The sequence below is a fragment of the Petromyzon marinus genome, chromosome 51, assembly GCF_048934315.1.
Source record: "Petromyzon marinus isolate PM22_M1 ecotype Great Lakes invasive population chromosome 51, UKy_Petmar_22M1.pri1.0, whole genome shotgun sequence".
Classification (NCBI taxonomy): domain Eukaryota; kingdom Metazoa; phylum Chordata; class Hyperoartia; order Petromyzontiformes; family Petromyzontidae; genus Petromyzon; species Petromyzon marinus.
Window position 1 is genome coordinate 11,684,601 of NC_133717.1, and position 14,538 is coordinate 11,699,138.

Consider the following 14,538-nt stretch of genomic DNA (forward strand, 5'->3'; position numbering starts at 1 on the left):
ATTCGTACATTCCTCTCTTAAAATGTACTCATTAAGCTCGCAAAAAAACACGCGTTCAAACCACGAACGTAACTTTTAATCATCTCAGATTCGTCATGTGTTTACGTCACGGCAATAAAGCCCCCCGGGGTTAAAGAGGCCCCTTGCATTGACAGGAGCGACTGAGCGTGCTGACATTAGAACACGCGGTGTTGCCAGGTCGAAAATATTTACACTTCTAGTACCGGATGAGTGACGCCAAGATGACTGCAGCGGAAAAAAATACGTATTGTTCGCGGAATGCTTCCAAGTGACAGGCCTGGTTGGGGGCCACGGGCCGTATGAAATTAAGCCGAGGGCCGTCGTATCTCGTCTGCGGAGGGCCAAAGGTTCCCCACCCTTGCCCTAACATCCAGAGTTGTGCCACCATGAGATGCCCAAGGGGGTTGTAGGAGGGGGTGGTGGTGTCAATGTGGACCATATACCAAGACATTGCCAGGGAACTGGCTGGGTGGCCGGCGGCCTTTGTGCTTGGGCCGGTTGGTGGTCGGGTGATTGAGCTTCTCGGGAGAGGGGACCACCACGTCGAACCCCACCAGCTCTGCACCCCGGTCAAGCAGAACAAACACACAGAACACTGAGACAAAAATCCCCCACCCCCGTGTAGCCTCAACACACTGCAGGAGCAAGTGCTGTTAGCGAGCACCGATGAAAGCCGGCACGGCACACGAAAGGGGGTGGGAGTGGCCAATGCCACACCCTAACACAGAGAATACACAAAAAGACAAAGTCTACCTAGGGGAAGCCCATGACCGGTTTAGACAACTGTCACTGGCGCTGGCCGTGAGGAGGAATCGAACTCGGGTCGCCGGGTTCATAGTGCAGCGGGCTAACCACTACTTGACCGCTCCCACACACACTCTCATACAGGAATGCATGCACGCGCACACACACAGGAACGTGGTGCCCTGAGCTCTCCTGTGCACGGCTGTCTGCTTGAATTGTTCACTCGGGTCTACCTTCCACAATGAATCCTTACATATTAACAGCACCAATACAGTGATGTCATTAAACTAGTGGTGTAATTTAAGCACCATGACTGTGCATTTAAATCCATTACCCTCATTAATGGACTTGCCTGAGACACACAGCCTAGAATCCTATCTACAAGTTGGGAGCTGCGTTAAATTTGAATCTCAATTTAACAATCCTTCACTTGGTCTTACGCAAACTCAAGAATTTACAGAATAAACCCCACGTGCTGCTACATCAAAAGAACAGCGGGGGCTGGCTACTGTGAGCCCAAGAGGTCAATCCCAACACGAGCATCGAGCGGCCTAGCGTGCGATTCCGATGTTCACGTCAGCGCAAAAATTGTTCTGCGCCCGATACAAGAGCAGCCCACAAACACCGCCCCGTGAGCAGAGAAAGTTTGAGAACGGGGGACGGGGTGTCGATCATCCTCATAGTGACCAGGCCACTGTCTCACCGCTGTCTGTGCTCTTGTCGGACGAGTCCAGCTCAACCAGCTTGGGGTGGGAGAATCCTACCAAGTCACCGGTAGGCCTGCGGGGAATGAGCAGATGCAGGTTTAGCGCAACGAACAACCGCGACACTGTCGAGTCGCATACGCGGGGTCTCTGCAGGTGCCTCCCGCTGCCTGCCGCTACGTTCATGGCCGTTACACAGTGTATACACGCTATCAGTGTTCGCACAGTACAATCAGAGACTCGGGTGTAGTGTAAGTTCAACTTGAGGGGCAATAACAACAGCTGTTAAGTTTGGATTTAAAGCTTTCGTGACTGCAGGGATTCATATTCTTGGTTCTTTCGGTAAAGTCACGTAGAAGGGAAACAATAAAATAATAAAATATATATAAAACAATACAAATTCTCACGACGTTTCGACCATAACACAAACGGCCGTCATCAGGTGTGTCGGTCCGCATTAATTTATTTATTTTTAAAACGGTGTATTTATTTATAAAAAACGTCAGCGCCACGGGCAGCGATTTGGCAGTTTATTTAGAACGACTAGTCCATCTATGTTCTGAAAAGAGGAGGGGGGATTCTGGCTTAGAAATCATTGGAAAGATTTAATAAACCATTTCAGGTCTTAATTGATTGTTCACGCTTACAGTGGCCTGCTGTATATTTGGAGTTTGCGTGTATCTTTCCCCGTGGTCGCGTGGATTTTTCTCCAGGTCCGCCGGTTTTTCCCTCCACATTTAAAAAACACGCGTTTAGGGTATTTGGCTGCAATAAATTTCCACGTGACAAGTCACCTCGTTGAGCTATTATTCGTGATAGCCAGGTCACCGCTGAAAAAGAGCGATGAAGCTCAGTGGGCCTAACCTGGTAAAACAAAACTAGATTGTAATTGATTTGAAGCTTTCGTCACTGCAGGAATCCATACTCTTTGGTTCCAAAGAGTTTAGATAATAATTTTTAGTTTCATCAACGATGATGATTAATGAGCATGGCATTGTGGACGCAGTGTACTAAAATTGAACCACAGTACTTTGCTGATCTCATCAAGGAGCATAAACAGTAAAGCAAATTCCGGTCATCCTCGCAGCGGCTTTCAGCTAGCCATCAGATGCGCGCTTTTGCGGCTGTCTGGAACGCTCTGCCTTCCGATATTCGGAAGCCACTGGAGCTATGGCACTTTCAAATAATCTAGATTGAGAACTCGTTCATTTATAACTGTTTTTTTGCGTTTAAATCTCGACTTAAAGCTTTCGTGACTGCAGGAATTAATATTATTTGGATCTTTCGGTAGAGTCACGGAGATAGAACAATAAAAAATAAAAAAAATAATTAAAATGTGATATTTTTTATTCACTTTATTTTACTATTTTGCGTTTAGTTTGTTGTCCTTCTCTCACACCTCTGATTAGCACGGTTGGTTACGTATGGTGCGCGAAAGGAATTCAACATACGTACATACACACACATATGTACGTACCTCACGGGGGAGATGGGCGTGGAGGGCTTCTCCGGCCGCTTGGGACCCACGCCGGAGCCGATGCGGGTGACGGCGGGGCCCTTGGGAGCCGCCGGCTTGGGGGGGATGGCCGGAGCAGCCGGCTTGGCGGGGATGTCCGGGTGCCTCTCGTCTGCGCGGCCAGAGACACAGGTGAGCCCGGTGCGGAATGTTAACAATAATGATTACGTTTGATGAAATAAAAACAGGTGTTAAGATGTTCGAACACCAAATGGATACCTTTTTGCAAGGCATCAAAAGTCTACATTAACCATGCATACTTGTGGCAAAACATGCTCTGATAATATATGCATTGTCTTTGAAACCGATTGCCCTACACAAGAGAGACAGCCTTCTTTACGGCCTTTTCTCTCCAGTGTTAGACCAGAGAATGCCAAAAGGCAAACAGTACAAAGGCAATTCAAGTATCAGAGCACTTACAGCTTGAGTAGAGGAGTTACATCAATGGGACCTTTTTTGCCGGTATCAAAATGAATGTTATTGTATTTTAGGAAAGGAAAAAAATGTAAATCCTTTTTGAGCACAGGCCCACGGGGGGCCAGCAAACAAACGGCGCACACTCATCAAAGTCGTAACAGATCGGAGTTACCGCGTAGCTCGCCTTGACGGCGTTCGTCTTAATCCGCGCGGCTATGTCGGGAAAGCGTTGTCTCTGCGCGTTGACTTACCCTTCTCCTCCTGCTTGAAGGGGAGCTCGGGCCGTTCAGGCTTGTCTGGAACGACCTTGCGGACATCCTTCTTGTCTGGCAGAAGGGACGCGCCCACGCACGCGATGTAAGCCGTGCCAAGGGGAACGGCCGCGTTCACCGTTCAACAAATCTGGCGCCATCTACCGCCTATGTGGAGCCTTTTGGCGAATCCACAATTTGAAGTCCGTTATGCACAGAGCCCTGAGTTCTATCCCTTCCCTCTCATGTGCCTGGGTTTCTCCAGGCACTCGGATGGAACACTCGTTGAAAGATAGTGGCCAAAAAAACACCGAAAAAAGTAGGCACCTTTCTGAAACTTCTGATAGAAATTTTGCATGTTTTGCCTTTAACCATCTGTATATAGTTATTGTCACTTTTAGGTGAGCAGAAGCCAGGGGGAATTTACACCACAACTGCACCACACCACACACAACCTGCCAATCGAATAACGTTGTAGTATGGGGCGGTGTAGCATGGTGTGGTGTCGTGATGCGACCATTATATAACACGCAACTAAACTCCACCGTACTATATATCACTGCCAGCCCTTTCGGCAGGTCCATGTATGGTGGAGGTAAATCGTGACACCATGGACTTTTGGGGCAATTTGTGACACCGAATATCATTACACAGCGGCTTTTGGCTAGCCACTGAACAAAGACGATCACCGCAATCGCGCGCTTTCAGATGCGCTTCTGCGGCCGTCTGGAATGCTCTTCCTTCCTGTATTAGGAAGCCACCGGAGCGCTGCGCACTTTTCAATCATCTAGATTGAAAACTAATTTCTTTAGAACTGCTTTTTGTGCTTAGTTTATTGTCCTTCGCCCGCACCTCTGATTAGCACGGTTGGCCACATGCAGTGCAAAAGAAGTTCAACATACATACAGTGAGGGGAAAAAGTATTTGATCCCCTGCTCATTTTGTACGTTTGCTCACTGACAAAGAAATGATCAGTCTATATTTTTAATGGTAAGTTTATTTGAACAGTGAGAGACATGATAACAAAAACATCCAGAAAAACGCATGTCAAAAATGTTATAAATTGATTTGCATTTTAATGAGGGAAATAAGTATTTGACCCCCTCTCAATCAGAAAGATTTCTGGCTCCCAGGTGTCTTTTATACAGGTAACGAGCTGAGATTAGAAGCACACTCTTAAAGGGAGTGCTCCTAATCTCAGCTTGTTACCTGTATAAAAGACACCTGTCCACAGAAGCAATAAATCAATCAGATTCCAAACTCTCCACCATGGCCAAGACCAAAGAGCTCTCCAAGGATGTCAGGGACAAGATTGTGGACCTACACAAGGCTGGAATGGGCTACAAGACCATTGCCAAGCAGCTTGGTGAGAAGGTGACAACAGTTGGTGCGATTATTCGCAAATGGAAGAAGCATAAAAGAACTGTCAATCTCCCTCGGCCTGGGGCTCCATGCAAGATCTCACCCCGTGGAGTTGCAATGATCATGAGAACGGTGAGGAATCAGTCTGGAACTACACGGGAGGATCTTGTCAATGATCTCAAGGCAGCTGGGACCACAGTCACCAAGAAAACAATAGGTAACACACTACGCCGTGAAGGACTGAAATCCTGCAGTGCCCGCAAGGTCCCCCTGCTCAAGAAAGCACATATATACATGCTCGTCTGAAGTTTGCCAATGAACATCTGAATGATTAAGAGGACAACTGGGTGAAAGTGTTGTGGTCAGATGAGACCAAAATGGAGCTCTTTGGCATCAACTCAACTCGCCGTGTTTGGAGGAGGAGGAATGCTGCCTATGACCCCAATAACACCATCCCCACCGTCAAACATGGAGGTGGAAACATGCTTTGGGGGTGTTTTTCTGCTAAGGGGACAGGACAACTTCACTGCATCAAAGGGACGATGGACGGGGCCATGTACCGTCAAATCTTGGGTGAGAACCTCCTTCCCTCAGCCAGGGCATTGAAAATGGGTCGTGGATGGGTATTCCAGCATGACAATGACCCAAAACACACGGCCAAGGCAACAAAGGAGTGGCTGAAGAAGAAGCAAATTAAGGTCCTGGAGTGGCCTAGCCAGTCTCCAGACCTTAATCCCATAGAAAATCTGTGGAGGGAGCTGAAGGTTCGAGTTGCCAAATGTCAGCCTCGAAACCTTAATGACTTGGAGATCTGCAAAGAGGAGTGGGACAAAATCCCTCCTGACATGTGTGCAAACCTGGTGGCCAACTAAAAGAAACGTCTGACCTCTGTGATTGCCAACAAGGGTTTTGCCACCAAGTACTAAGTCATGTTTTGCAGAGGGGTCAAATACTTATTTCCCTCATTAAAATGCAAATCAATTCATAAAATTTTTGACAAGCGTTTTCTGGATTTTGATGTTGTTATTCTGTCTCTAACTGTTCAAATAAACCTACCATTAAAATTATAGACTGATCATTTCTTTGTCAGTGTGCAAACGTACAAAATCAGCAGGGGATCAAATACTTTTTTCCCTCACTGTACATACACATGATTCCAACACTGCTGAAAATCATCCCTCTGCAAACTCACCTCCTAGGTTCACCTTCACGAGGGTGGCTGGAAGAGGCGGCTTTTTGGGCTTCTGTGAAAAAGAGACGGATTGAGGAGAGACAGTGGGGGGCGGGGGAGGAGAGGGGGCGAGGTTACAGACAATTATATCAGTCAAGGCTGAACTGTGGACAAGCTGCCGATTTTATTCCTTGATTATTTCAGCGAGAGCAAACCACTCATTGAGGAGGCATTAATTGGGCTTTTAGAACGTAAATTGAGATCACAGTAGGTTCAAGGAAGCCACAGGCCATGACAAATCACTTTTATCTTGTACACACTTTCTTAAGGCGAATTTTGAGCTGTTCAATTTGAGTTTTTAGCTTCGTTCATAGAAAAAATAATTAAAAGTTATGGTCAGGAGTGCTTACTGACACAGCATGACAGGCTGTCAGCACAGCGATCCTAAGCACAACTTTAAATGCTTTTTCATTTTCATTATCAAAGCTTCAAAATCGCTTTAGACAGACAGGGGACACGCAGCCACCTAGGTCTGGATCTACCAAAGGATATTTGTTTTTGTTACATCTCACCTTTGATAAAGAATTTTCCAAAAAACACTTTGAATTTTGCGCGAAAATCACAAAGGCAATGAACAAGGCAAATTGGCGAGCAAGCAAGTGGAACCCTGTGCACGCTCTGCCACCATAATTTGGGTTTTGTTTATTTATTTTTCGGTTGCCAACGTACGGCCTTGGACTCTCAATCGGTGCCCAGCTATGGATGTGCCCCACGGGAGTCAACGCAGGCTGCTGTGCTCGCATTTTCCCAAGCGCGCCCCACCCTCCCTAGGGGGCACAATGACATTTTGAGGCCAGGGCTGCGACGGCGATGCGCCACCAACCGCATCAGCATTTATTGCGAAGGTGGCAAAGGCGTGGGGGTCGTTAACGCGGCTGCGACGGGTGGCTTAAAACGCCTCGCGACCGACAGGAGGCCCGTTACATCACAGCCACGTTAACATTCCCCGGTCTTGGTGCACAAGCAAGCGTATGCAAACACAGCGGCGTAGCTATCGAGTGCGTAGGCGGTGCAACTTCACCCCGTCGTCCCACAGGATGGTGGGGGGCCCAAGAGCCGGGGTAAGAGGAGGGGGGGTGTAGATTGGATAGGACCCCCCCCCCAACCCCTACCACATCTCCTACTCCACCCCACCATCCTCAATTAAAATTTCTCACATCAGTGCCCATGACAACCATGGCTACTCCCACTGTGCAAAGACGATCTTTGTATTTTCAAACTCCAACGCAAAAACATCTCAAAACTAATTTCATATATGTGCATATATATGAATGTGCGCAGAGGCCGATGGAAACCGGATTAAAAGAGCATATCAAATCGACGAGTCAAAACAACAACGCTTAGCAGAAGCTGCGCATACTTCTACAGAAGTGTCAATCCACTGCTGGATGATGACCTCTCCCACGCCTGCGCGAGACGTGGGGGGTGACAATTGAACACACTTCTATAGCAGCGCATCGAAGCAAGCTTCTGCGGAGTTTAGAAGCGCGGCAGGTGAGCTTCGATCGCTGCACTCCAACGAGCGAGCAAAGCTCCCAGGTACAACAGGGTGAGGCACAACGAAGCCCATCTAAAACGACTGAAAAAAATATTTTACGAGGCCCACTGAGCTATGTAGCTTTTTCTCAGAAGTGACCTGGCCACAAATGATGGTCCACGAAGTGGCTTATCAACACGGACATTTATAGCAGCCAAATACTTTAAAAACGCACGATGTTTTTAAATGTGGAAGGAAACACCCGAGGACCCGGAGAAAAATCCACGCTGCCACGGGGAGAGAGACACGCAAACTCCAAATATACAGGCGGCAGGGTCAGAATCGAACCCACGACCTCCTGCATACCAGGCGAGGGAGTTAACATCTCGCCACCGCGGGGCCCCGATCAACGCGGGAGCGGAGTGACTCGCATCGCTGCGACTACTGCGATGGTAAAATGACGCCCCGCAAGAGCGGCGAAGCGGCTCCACCTAAGGTCCACTCACATCCTCGGCCACTCTCAGTGAAGGTTTGCTGAGGAATTTAGGTGATGAGCGCTGCTGAAGGGTGGGGGTTGGGCGGAAATACGTGAAAATGTGACAAGTGAAAAAAACATGACAAGAAGATTAAAGTCACGGGCGACGGGTATCTTCGAGAGGCTGTACGATGTTTCCAACTTGAGCTAGATAGGAAGTGATGCTTGTGACAATGTCTGTTTAAAGCAATGCATCTTGATATATATTTTTACTCGCCCTTTAGTCAATCCACGAGTGGATGAAGGACCAGCGAAGTCATCTCATCCGTGGCGATTTATTTGAGCTTACTTCACCATGTCGATGCATTTTGAGTCAATAAAATAATTAAAATAAATAAATTTAATGTAAAAAAATTATTCATTTTTCTGACAATTATTTCATCAACTGGCCATCTCGGATGGCATTCTGCAGTCTGCTATATCCAACACAGATGGGTTTTCGATATCATAACAACTCACCAGTGAGCCATGGCCAGCTACAGCCTGATGACTACCCCAAGTATTAGATTGGCACAGAGACCATGGCTTTGACCACAGAGCCTCAGAGTTTCAGCAGAGTATAGAGTGACTGTGAAAATCATATCAACGATGTGTCGGCAATAAACCTTGCAAACGCAATATATGGCCAAACATAAAAACATATATTCTCATTCATAATCAACACTGCCTGCTAAAAAAAATATCGTCTGAATAGTTTTAGGGACAAGGGCCAGCCATTTTCACAGCAAAAAAAAGAGAGTGAGCAACCAGAGTGACCGAAACACATCGATGGGGAGACCGCATTTTACTGCACGGCTGCAAGAAAACACCGCGGCGAGTTTGCACGCGATTGCGGTTTATCGCTCGTTGCTCAACTACTTCCCGACGACGGGCGGCGGCGGTTAAAAAGCGACGAAGAGGCACGGCTGGGCCTCACCTCTTTCTCCACCTCGGCGGGCAGCAACTTGACGAAGTTGTCGGGGAAGACGCCTCTCTTCCCGTTCACTTCCCCCTCCCACCAGCCCGCGTCCCCGCAGTCCTGAAAACCACCCCGTCCGGCCGTCGGCAGCGGCGGCGGAATCGCGCGCACACGCGCAAGTGAAACGCGACGAGTCAAAACAAACTCTCTATTTTGCTTCAACGGGGAGACAGATCGTGAATTGAGCCAGCAAAGTATCTTGGCGATGGAGACCTTGGCGCAAAACATCGGGGCACAAAACGCAAAGCATTGCTACGTGTCCACAGGTAGCACAATTCATGTTATTCTGACAATGCAACCTTTTTTGTGCGAAATTATGATACAGCGACGCTCCGACAAATCAACATCTAGTTTGCACGAGGACCCCTGCGTCGGCCCCAATGTGGATGAAGCAATCAGAGGTAGGCAGAATATTTATTCATACAGGAGAAATCCAAATAACTATAATGCTCTTTTCCCAGATGTCCATTAGGGGCGGGTCAGAAAGTCAAAACAACAAACCATAGAAAAACACGACACGAGTGCAAAGTATAGTGAACGCAAACAAATCACTTAAAAACAAATAAAACTAAACAATTTTTGTATCTTACCAGGTAAAGCCCACTGAGCTATTAGCTTCTTAGGTAAGCATGAAAATACAGGGGGTCATCAACGTATTTAGAGCTCAAAAGCATGGCATGGCCAGTGGAACTCACAACTCCTGGGACACATTCCGTAAGGGAGAGGTGAGGGTGATGCGCGCCTCTCACCTTGGCGATGATCTCGACCAGCTCGCCCTCCTTGAGCGAGAGCTCGTCATTGTTCTGCGCTTCGTACGAGAACAGCGCTTTGCAGTATTCCCGAGCTGTGGTGGGGGGGGGGGGGGGGTTGGGTGGGGGGGGAGGTCACATGGGCTCCTGGTGAAAGTGTGGCCCACTCTCATACAACAACAGAGACAAAAATCCCCAGCACAGTCTCAACGGAATTTTGGGGCAAGTGCTTGTTAGCGAGCACCTACGAAGGCTGGCACGGCACACGAGGGATGGGTAGCCAAAACCACAAATTTCATAAGTACATCTACCCGCGTCTCTCGACTCGTTCATCGCGAGTGACGTCGGGGGCACGGCACGGCATGGTCTCGCACAGTGGATTAACACCTCCGGTTTAGCCCCATGATTTGTGTGTCCCGTGGTATGTGTGTCGGGATGAGACTGCTGTTGTGCGAGGAGGAGGTTCTTGCCTTTGTGCCGGGCCTCAGGCTCGGGCTTGGAGGCGGGGTCCACGTTGGGCACCGGTGCTTGCTTCTTCTTCGTCAGGGAAGAGTGGCTTCCGGGGAAATTGGACTGTGACGAGGAACAGATGGACGAGGCAACACACGCACACATAAGCGTACACAAATACAAGGTTCCCCCGAGAGCATTATAGGCTGTTGGGGCAAATGCTAAGCAAGTGTTTATTGAGGGCGGGTGGAAAGGCACATGGTGGGCTGGTGTGGTCAGCACCATGTCCAGCCGCCTTTGTCGCCCCAGTGCCGATCTCCTCACAGACTGTGGCAGGTACGAGTTTAACACCGAGTCAGCCCAAGGGAGGCTTCGGACCAGTTCAGATACCAATCAACACCGATGTGAGCCATGGCCAGGAAGTTCACTCAAGATCACCAGGTTTCGTAGAGCGTTGTGCTAACCGCTGTGTCACCGCTCCCCAAAACAAATACATGCCCACAAATACACACAAGAGCGTGGAATGGTGAATACGATTATTACGCGAGGATACACTAACCCAGTGTTCTTCATTGCATGGCCCATGGGCCAGTGGCGGCCCCTGGTCGCCTTGCGTGCGGTCCCCTGGCGTGCAACCCCAGAAAATATACAACATGTGAAAACACCCCATAGCAGGCGGTGTGGCGGCCCTCGTACTGCTGATGCCTTATCGGCAAATGTGCCCCCCGCCCCCATCTGAAAATGAGTGATGCACACTGAACAACGGTTCTGTAAACAGGGTCGTTTTGTTGCATTTTAACAAAAAGATGTTCATTGAAATCAGAATATTTATTTATACTGGAGGAATCCGATGAGCTATAAAGTTATTGTCACAGATGTCCTGTGGAAATCAGCTCGCCGTGCCATGGGCTCCCCGGCTACGAGTCCGGCTGGCCAGGGTTATCGTTACGATTCACGTCCACGCGTGGGGATTGCACAAGGTGCTCACCCTGTCGGCCACCTTGCTGCAGTCTCCGCCGTCGGCGCTGTCCTCGGCGGCGCGGGGACGCAGCTTCACGTTGCCCTCCTTGAAGATGTCCCCGAAGCCGAAGCCGCGGATCTTCTTCGGCTGGATCTCGCCGGCGCCGCCACCCTCCACTCCACCACCGCCGTCCCTCTGGCCGGAGTCTGGTATGGGGGGGGGGGGGTGTGACGGCACCATTGTCGCACCGGGACCCAACGGAACGGGGGCAAGCCGGGCGGTGGCGGTGGTGGCTATGCACGTGGCCTGTAATCCGGCAACACTACGGAGGCAGCGAGGGCTGGTCGGAGCACCGCAAAAAATTTCGTGAAACTCTCTTCGCATGGGCGTGTTGCGGAGGTGCCGCACTCTGGCTTGCCAGGAGCAACTGTGAGATACAATTATTATGAGGGACAACATTGTGTGTACTGTGTGTTCGTGTACTGTGTGTGTACTGCGTGTGTACTGCGTGTGTACTGTGTGTTCGTGTACTGTGTGTGTACTGCGTGTGTACTGTGTGTTCGTGCACTGTGTGTGTACTGCGTGTGTACTGTGTGTTCGTGTACTGCGTGTGTACTGCGTGTGTACTGTGTGTTCGTGTACTGTGTGTGTACTGCGTGTGTACTGTGTGTTCGTGCACTGTGTGTTCGTGCACTGTGTGTGTACTGTGTGTGTACTGTGTGTTCGTGTACTGTGTGTGTACTGCGTGTGTACTGTGTGTTCGTGTACTGCGTGTGAACTGCGTGTGTACTGTGTGTACAGCGTGTTCGTGTACTGCGTGTGAACTGCGTGTGTACTGTGTGTTCGTGTACTGAGTGTGAACTGCGTGTGTACTGTGTGTGTACTGTGTGTTCGTGTACTGTGTGTGCACTGCGTGTGCACTGTGTGTTCGTGTACTGCGTGTGAACTGTGTGTGTACTGTGTGTTCGTGTACTGCGTGTGAACTGTGTGTGTACTGTGTGTTCGTGTACTGCGTGTGAACTGTGTGTGTACTGTGTGTTCGTGTACTGCGTGTGTACTGTGTGTGTACTGTGTGTGTACTGCGTGTGAACTGCGTGTGTACTGTGTGTTCTTTTAATGTGTGTGTACTGCGTGTGCACTGTGTGTGTACTGTGTGTTCGTGTACTGTGTGTTCGTGTACTGTGTGTGTACTGCGTGTGTACTGTGTGTGTACTGTGTGTTCGTGTACTGTGTGTGTACTGCGTGTGCACTGTGTGTGTACTGTGTGTTCGTGTACTGTGTGTTCGTGTACTGTGTGTGTACTGCGTGTGTACTGTGTGTGTATTGTGTGTTCGTGTACTGTGTGTGTACTGCGTGTGTACTGTGTGTTCGTGTACTGTGTGTGTACTGCGTATTCGTGCACTGTGTGTGTACTGCGTGTGTACTGCGTGTGTACTGTGTGTGTACTGCGTGTGTACTGTGTGTTCGTGTACTGCGTGTGAACTGTGTGTGTACTGTGTGTTCGTGTACTGCGTGTGAACTGTGTGTGTACTGTGTGTTCGTGTACTGCGTGTGAACTGTGTGTGTACTGTGTGTTCGTGTACTGCGTGTGTACTGTGTGTGTACTGTGTGTGTACTGCGTGTGAACTGCGTGTGTACTGTGTGTTCGTGTACTGTGTGTGTACTGCGTGTGCACTGTGTGTGTACTGTGTGTTCGTGTACTGTGTGTTCGTGTACTGTGTGTGTACTGCGTGTGTACTGTGTGTGTACTGTGTGTTCGTGTACTGTGTGTGTACTGCGTGTGCACTGTGTGTGTACTGTGTGTTCGTGTACTGTGTGTTCGTGTACTGTGTGTGTACTGCGTGTGTACTGTGTGTGTATTGTGTGTTCGTGTACTGTGTGTGTACTGCGTGTGTACTGTGTGTTCGTGTACTGTGTGTGTACTGCGTATTCGTGCACTGTGTGTGTACTGCGTGTGTACTGCGTGTGTACTGTGTGTGTACTGCGTGTGTACTGTGTGTTCGTGTACTGTGTGTGTACTGCGTGTGTACTGTGTGTGTACTGCGTGTGTACTGTGTGTACTGTGTGTTCGTGTGTACTGTGTGTGTACTGCGTGTGTACTGTGTGTGCTATTCGGCAGACAGCCGTCTCCTCGCACGGTTTCCCCCTTGCGCGCCCATTTTTTTGTAACGCATCTACTACGACTGTTGCGGCGCAGAGGGAGGCGAAACACATCGTACACATCGCAAGTATGAAGCTCAAACGTCACCGCCAAATCCTTCCATCCCTCCATCCCCACGCCGTAGCGGTTCCCCCGCGTGCAACGCAGAGCAGCCGTGCGGCCGTGCCGCGGCGTCGCGCGTAGACGGAGGCCCACGAGGGCACGCCGGCCGCTCGCTCGGCCTACCGGTGGAGTCGGAGGTCTCGGCGGGCGGTGGCGACTCTCCGTTCTCCTGCTCGGCGCTCTCCTCCGTCACCTCCTTCACGAAGTTGGAGGGGAAGACGCCGGTGCGTCCGTTGTGAGAGCCCTCCCACCAGCCCTCCTCCACCTGGCAAGGAGTAGACGCAAAGGCACGGAGATTCCGCCACCCCCAGACAGACTCTTGTCGATATATGCTGCAGAGCGAGCAGCTGATGTTTGCATGCAGAACCTCTTTAGCACCGTACGTAGCCAACCGTGCAAAACGGAGGCGATGAAGGCCGGCACGGCGCACAAGTGTTGGGGGAGGAGGTGGTGTTGTGGCCCGGCAGCTTCATCTCCCCAGTGTCACGTTTACACGCACTCCCCCAGGCAATAATTTAAGGCCGAGCAAAGATAAGGGAAGCCCAGGACCGGTTCGGATGTTCGTCACTGAAGTTGTCCGTGAGAAGGAATCGAAACGAGGTTTCCAGGCTCGTAGCGCAAAGCGATAAACACGACATTACCGCTGTGTTGGCAGGAATGCTGAACTACCCATAGACATAACCAACGGTGGGTTCTGAACCTACTTGCTGCACTGCTATCCCCAGGGTACCTCGCGGTCCCAGCAGTTTTGAGAGTCGTGCACGTCTACCTTGATCCACCAACCCTTGCCTGCAAAGTGTCAGATTGCAGGTGTGCGCCACACAACAATCGCTTCATAGGCAGACACCTACATTAGCAGCCTGTCCATCACGGCACAAAAATTCTCAGCCGCACATATT

At 49.8% G+C, this 14,538-nt stretch overlaps 1 protein-coding gene across 5 annotated transcripts in view; it reads right to left on the reverse strand.

The window, feature by feature from the left end:
- SH3KBP1 (SH3 domain containing kinase binding protein 1) overlaps positions 1-14,538 on the reverse strand; it is an 84,029-nt gene that overhangs the window by 13,231 nt on the left and 56,260 nt on the right. For 3 of the 5 annotated variants that reach the window (XM_032973550.2, XM_032973546.2, XM_032973551.2), the window contains 11 exons: positions 13,763-13,904; positions 11,404-11,582; positions 10,436-10,538; positions 9,966-10,060; positions 9,175-9,276; positions 8,230-8,283; positions 6,208-6,259; positions 3,654-3,728; positions 2,947-3,097; positions 1,469-1,545; positions 465-580 (listed from right to left, as the gene is read on the reverse strand). In XM_032973550.2, the coding sequence (XP_032829441.1) occupies positions 465-580; positions 1,469-1,545; positions 2,947-3,097; positions 3,654-3,728; positions 6,208-6,259; positions 8,230-8,283; positions 9,175-9,276; positions 9,966-10,060; positions 10,436-10,538; positions 11,404-11,582; positions 13,763-13,904 (1,146 nt within the window). The remainder of the gene's footprint in view (positions 1-464; positions 581-1,468; positions 1,546-2,946; positions 3,098-3,653; positions 3,729-6,207; positions 6,260-8,229; positions 8,284-9,174; positions 9,277-9,965; positions 10,061-10,435; positions 10,539-11,403; positions 11,583-13,762; positions 13,905-14,538) is intronic. The other 2 variants (XM_032973548.2, XM_032973549.2) reach the window with 2 other exon arrangements.